Source organism: Ochlerotatus camptorhynchus, unplaced genomic scaffold (genome assembly GCF_037179485.1).
Source record: "Ochlerotatus camptorhynchus isolate MF236.1 unplaced genomic scaffold, CSIRO-AGI_Acam_v1.1 ptg000268l, whole genome shotgun sequence".
Taxonomy (NCBI): domain Eukaryota; kingdom Metazoa; phylum Arthropoda; class Insecta; order Diptera; family Culicidae; genus Ochlerotatus; species Ochlerotatus camptorhynchus.
In genome coordinates this window covers 3,488,986-3,494,718 of record NW_027040758.1, presented here as the reverse complement: position 1 = coordinate 3,494,718, position 5,733 = coordinate 3,488,986, and the positions used below count along the sequence as shown (strand labels likewise).

Genomic DNA, 5,733 nt, shown 5'->3' with positions numbered 1-5,733 from the left:
TTGGTAACTTCGGGTCGTAATGCGTCAGCAACATATCGGACTGCAGGACTTGCTTGAATTGCTCAAAAGACCGTTGGCAATCGGAATTCCACTGCCAGTTCGAATCCTTCTTGAGTAATTGGTCGAGGGGATAACGAAGTTCATGGATGTTGCGCACGAATCTGCCGTAGAAATTAACGGCTCCCAGGAAACATTGGTGGGTGCCGGAATAGAGGCGATGGCTTGAAGCTTCTCTGGATCCGGACGGATGCCGTTTCGATCGACGAAATGCCCCAAATATTTGATTTCGGTTTGGAAGAAATGGCACTTTTCCAGCTTGACATGGAACCCATTTTCTCCTAGACGTTGTAGTAGCTTGTCTAGTGACGCCTTGTGTTCCTCCTAGATTCTTCCTAAGATGATAGCGTCGTCGAGAAACGACCGAACACCAGGAATGTCGACTATCATGCTGTCAACCAGTCTTTGGAATGTTCCAGGAGCGAGTCGGTTGAATTGGAAGAGGCCTCGATGCGTGTTTATGGTGAGGAGCTTCTTCGATTCTTCATCTACTTCCACTTGCAGGTATGCATCGGAAAGGTCGATGATGCTGAATATGGTGCTTTCGTTGAGCTGTGCGAACATCTCCTCCGGGGTAGGTAGAGGAGTAGTCCGCACAGATGCGAACTTTACCATTCGACTTGCGTACTGCTACAATCGGAGCGGCCCACTCTGAGAAATCGATCGGTGTGATGATTCCCAGAGACTGAAGACGTGTTAATTCTACATCCACCAGCGGAATCGTGTTGAACGGAACTGGTAGCTTCGAACAGAAAACTGGTTTGGCGTTAGGTTTGAGGAATAACTTTACCTTGGTTTTCTTGCAGTGGCCCAGCGAGTCGTCGAAAACCGCCGGATGCTCGGCTTGCAGCTGTGCTCTAGCTTCGGCGAAACATGGTCTGGATACAGCAGAAACTTGATTGCAGAGAGTATCGAACGGAACCGACCACAGGTTGAACATGTCGATCCAATCATTACGTTGAGATCTGGTGATGACGTTACGAAACACTGACCACGCTTGACCATGTCATTGAGGACTGCTTCACAATGGAATTCTCCGATGAGAGCGAGTGGTCCACCAGATGCGCTGGAGGCTTCGATCGATGATGGAGTTAGCTTTGGTCGTCTCAGTTGCTGCCAAGTTTTCTTGGAAATCACCGTGATATCACTTGCAGAATCCAGTTGGAGCGATCATGACACCGTTGATGTTGATGGTCACATACTTGCGTTTCCGGTTGCTGTTTGCGATGTGCTTCACGAAAATTCCCTTGGCTTGAGATCTGGGACAGGCCTTCTACTGGAACTGCTTCTTCTTTCGAGGTTGAGTTGTAGAGTCGCTTGAAGACTTCTTGATGCAGCTACAGTAGCCTTCTTTATGACCAATGCGGTTACATACCTTGCAGAGATGATCAGAAAATGGACAGTCGCGGACGTAGTGCATCTGACCACACTGCCAGCATGGAGTACGAGGAGTGGACTTGCTTTCCGTTTTCAGTGGACGATGCTGGTCTCCGGGTTTCTTCTCCGAAATGCTATGGACCGAATTCTTCGAACTTGATGGATGCTCGATCATCGTAGTGTCCGACTTGATGTTGACGAGCCGCTGGAACTCGTCGATCAGAGTTTGAATTGTCACCGGAGCATCAGCCGTCCGCGTCGCGTGGTGCTTTGAGACCACAAACGAAAATCAAGCACTTGAAGTGATCAATCTTCAAATTCTGGAACTCGAACTCTTCACATGCCCTGTTGACTTTTCCGCCATAGGTGATTATGTCGTCGGCCTCGGACTTGAGTAGCTGCATGCACTGGTAGCGTTTGTGGAATACGGAGGTCTGTCTGCCGAAGATCTTTGTGAGTGTCTTGACGGTATCGACAAACGTGACGTCCTTTGGTAGTTTCGGAAGGATGAAGTTGACGTAGCGAATGTGAGAGGACGTGTCCAACTTCCGGAGCAGAAGCCTAACTTTTGCTGCGTCGTCCAGACTTCGTGCGTCGCTTTCAAACAAATCCGAGTAACGGGCAAACCATTTTTCGAATGTGGTGCCGTTCTCCGGATCGAAGCAGAACTCGCTGATGTTTGTCGACAGGGATTCCAAAACTTGCTCTGGGTTCGTTGCTTGTGGAACGGCCAACCGCTGGAGAAGCTGCAAAATCGCTGCTTGGAGTTCTTCGTTTGTCGCCGTCATCCTTCCTCGGTTCGATTCTGGAATTTCTTGAACTTGTGAGCTTCCAGAAAAATCCTCGTCGCCAACTGAAGTGTTCTTCTCAAAGAATAAAGAAAGTTTGAGTGCTTCTAACTATACGTTTATTCAGGTTGACATCTACACTTCGAATCACTAATTTTTCCATCTCGGTCGAAGCTGTAGGTTGCTGCGATTACTTGAATGGAACATCGTGATTACTTGGATGGAACATGTAGGAACCAGAATCCATCCCTAATGAAATTGGTATGGTTATTTTGCTTAACGACGTGTTTAGGGTATCATCCAAACCATTTGTGAAATAGTTCGACCATTTGGGTTATCGTTCGAGTATAGTTTTTTTTTTATTAGGGATGTCTGACACATAGAAATCCAAGATTGTGGCAAACAGTTACAGAAAGACCTGGAAATACTATCAAATATTCCACAATATAATTACTTTTGGAAACCCATGTCTGACGCAATTTTGAAATTAAAGATGGTGGCTTCTGATTACAGAAAAACTGAAAAATACTGTAAATATATAGGTGTTTTTTTTTGGAATCAGAGTGACGTGTAGGAGCCGGAAATCCATGTCTGATGCCATTTCAAAATCCAAGATGACTGCATCCGGTTAGAGAGATTATTTCAAATACCCCTCAATATGGGTATTTTTGGAATCGGGGTGACGTGTAGGAACCGGAAATCCATGTCTGATGCCATTTTGAAATTCAAGATAGTGTCTTCCGGTTACAGAAAGACTGGTAAATAGTGCCAAATTACCCACAATATGGAAATATTGGATTTAAAAATGGCGTCAGAAATGGATTTCTGGTCTCTACGCGTCACCACGACTCCGAAAATTCCTATATTGTGTAGTGTTTGACAGTATTTCCCAGTTTTCCTGTAATTGGAAGCAGCCATCTTGGATTTAAAAATGGCGTCTGACGTGTATCGTAACGTGTGAAAGCTGCTGATGTGCATTGAGTTGTAATGTGTCTACGTGTGCGTCAAAACCGTAGGTTTCCTTTGGATCGAGATGTGTAGAACAAGCGTTGGAAGAAGATAGCAAACTGGTGACGATCTAAAAATGCATACGTAGCACAATTCCGACGCGGTGTAGCCTGGGCAATGTTGTCCTTCCGACAATAGCAAAGTGAGGAGGTGCGACGCGAACACTGGCGCGGTAACCATAGCACGGCGATAGAGGAAATGCTTCCTCAACCCGCAGGAGTGCCAACCGGCACTTAGGATCGACGCCAGTAAGATCCTTATTACGGCATACTGGACACGGCATGGAATAATGGACACGATACGGCACAATGGATTGGATACCACGCTACAGGGCTGACAGTCGTGCTATTCTGCTCCCTGATTAAAAAACGGTGACACCTTCTCGAAATGGTGAGTGGGCTAATAGTGCGTCTGTCTCCATCCCGGTAAATCCTTGGCAGGCCTCCGGATACGTTCAAAACTCGTCACCAATTGGTGGTTGGTGAGTAGTAGGCTCAGATGTAACATTCCTGACTTACGCCGATCTGGCTCTGAACACGGCCCCCATGAAGGACCGTATCAACCCTAGCATGGCCTCTCTGCTTGCATAGATAACCATGGGATCACGACAGGCGACTACATACAACGAGGGGAGATAGCGGCTCGGAAAAAACTAAAAAAATATGAAGGACGACGGCCAGACGCCAGACAGTGAAAATGAAGGAGCGAACGTGTCCGCAAGGATAGGCATATCGCAGAGACCACAGTGAGTTCCAGCAGCAGCAGTAAGCCCAAATGTGAGCAGCAACGACACCAAGGAGAGCTTGGTCTTGTGCTAAACCAGATGTTCACACCGAAATCTAGCAGTAGCACACCCCAAGAAGGATTGCAGCTTAGAAAGATCAAATTGATGGAGGTCAAGAGGAGGATCAATGAACTCCATGACTTCATCAATGATAAGAGCAACGTCCACAAGGCAATAAAGGAAATGGTGACGGGAATCAAATCCGCCATTATTGCTGCAAAGCGTGAACAGGATGCGCTGAGGACGAGATCCGTGACTGCCGAAAGGGCACTGATCGAGGCCAAGTAGAAAGCAGCAGCTGAAGCTCAGGAGACGCCGAAGGGACCTCGAGATCCACGCTCCGAAAAGAGGAAAAGGGAAACGCCAGGAGAGGAAGAGGAGTTGAATAAAGTCAAGAACGACAAGGAAGATAACAAAGAAGAAGGAGATACCCAGGACTCGTCGGCAGCGAAGTAAGGGCGATGCTCTGATCGTCGAAGCAAAAGACGAAACGACGTATGCAGCACTCCTCCGGAAGGTTCGAGAGCATCCGGAGTTGAAGGAACTGGGATAGAACGTGGTGAAAACCAGGCGCACCCAGAAAGGCGAGATGCTCTGTGAGCTGAAGAAGGATCCTTCGATCAAGAGGTTAGCCTTCAAGGAGCTCGTCGAGAAGTCTCTTGGCGAAGGGGCGAGCGTAAGTTGTGTGTGTGTGTGTGTGTGTGTGTGTGTGTGTGTGTGTGTGTGTGTGTGTGTGTGTGTGTGTGTGTGTGTGTGTGTGTGTGTGTGTGTGTGTGTGTGTGTGTGTGTGTGTGTGTGTGTGTGTGTGTGTGTGTGTGTGTGTGTGTGTGTGTGTGTGTGTGTGTGTGTGTGTGTGTGTGTGTGTGTGTGTGTGTGTGTGTGTGCGTTTTCTTTTTTTTTTTGGCAAGGAGAAACCTTCAAAAAGGCCATCGTGCCACCGCTTGACGACTGGGCGCACAGTTGCGGTGACACGGTGTGTGGGATTCTTACCGCACTAAAACCTCCTTAGACGCCTTGCCCTTTTCCCCCGGAACCACTTGTCGTATTACTTCAGAGGGGGCCGTGCATTACGCACCTCACTTTACCTCAGCTAATTGGTGCTTCCAGTTCGCTGATCGTCTCTCCAATTTGTGAGCCATTTAGCTCCCAGCATAACGTTCTACTCGGTTATCCCCGGTGGTGGATTCAGCCTACTCTGACGGAGAGCTCTCCCGGCATCGGCTTTCAGTTCGCACCTGTGTGAGCACATTACTACTTTCAAGCTGGTCCTCTCGCCATTTTCGCTGTAGCGCTGACATGATCTGCGTTACTGCTCTGTTGACGGCGTTAAAGGTGCCCTCCTCTCGACACGTTTCTTCGACGACATTCTCCGTGCTAAGGGCGAGCATATCCTCTCGCACAGCATCAAATCTAGGACATTCGAAGACCACGTGCTCTGGTGATTCTTCCACATTCACACACTCCGGACAGAAGGGTGACGTTGTGTGTCCGAACCGATGCAGGTACTTCCTGAAGCAGCCATGACCAGACAGGAACTGCGTTAAGTGGAAGTTGACTTCTCCATGCTTCCTGTTCACCCAGGTCGAATGAATTGGTAATAGCCTGTGTGTCCATCTACCGTTCTCTGCTGCACTCCTGCTGCCACTTAGCCATCGACTCCGTTCTCACCATTTTTCGTACTCCTCTGGTTTTTCTCGTCATATAGCACTCGTAGTCCTC

At 48.2% G+C, this 5,733-nt stretch overlaps 1 protein-coding gene across 1 annotated transcript; it reads right to left on the bottom strand.

Moving 5' to 3' along the window:
* Positions 1-1,330: 1,330 nt before the first annotated feature.
* On the bottom strand, positions 1,331-2,222 carry LOC135705565 (uncharacterized). The gene is made up of 2 exons (XM_065227338.1): positions 1,779-2,222; positions 1,331-1,702 (listed from the first exon to the last, which is right to left on the bottom strand). The coding sequence occupies exons 1-2, from the start codon at positions 2,220-2,222 to the stop codon at positions 1,331-1,333; spliced, it is 816 nt and encodes a 271-aa protein (XP_065083410.1).
* Between the last annotated feature and the right edge of the window lie 3,511 nt (positions 2,223-5,733).

Bases quoted from the DNA above. Each gene is read 5' to 3' on its own strand.
- LOC135705565 (XM_065227338.1), bottom strand. From the start codon at position 2,222: ATGACGGCGACAAACGAAGAACTCCAAGCAGCGATTTTGCAGCTTCTC. The intron at 1,703-1,778 runs GCATGTGAAGAG...GTGGTCTCAAAG, and splicing joins ATGGCGGAAAAGTCAACAGG to CACCACGCGACGCGGACGGC.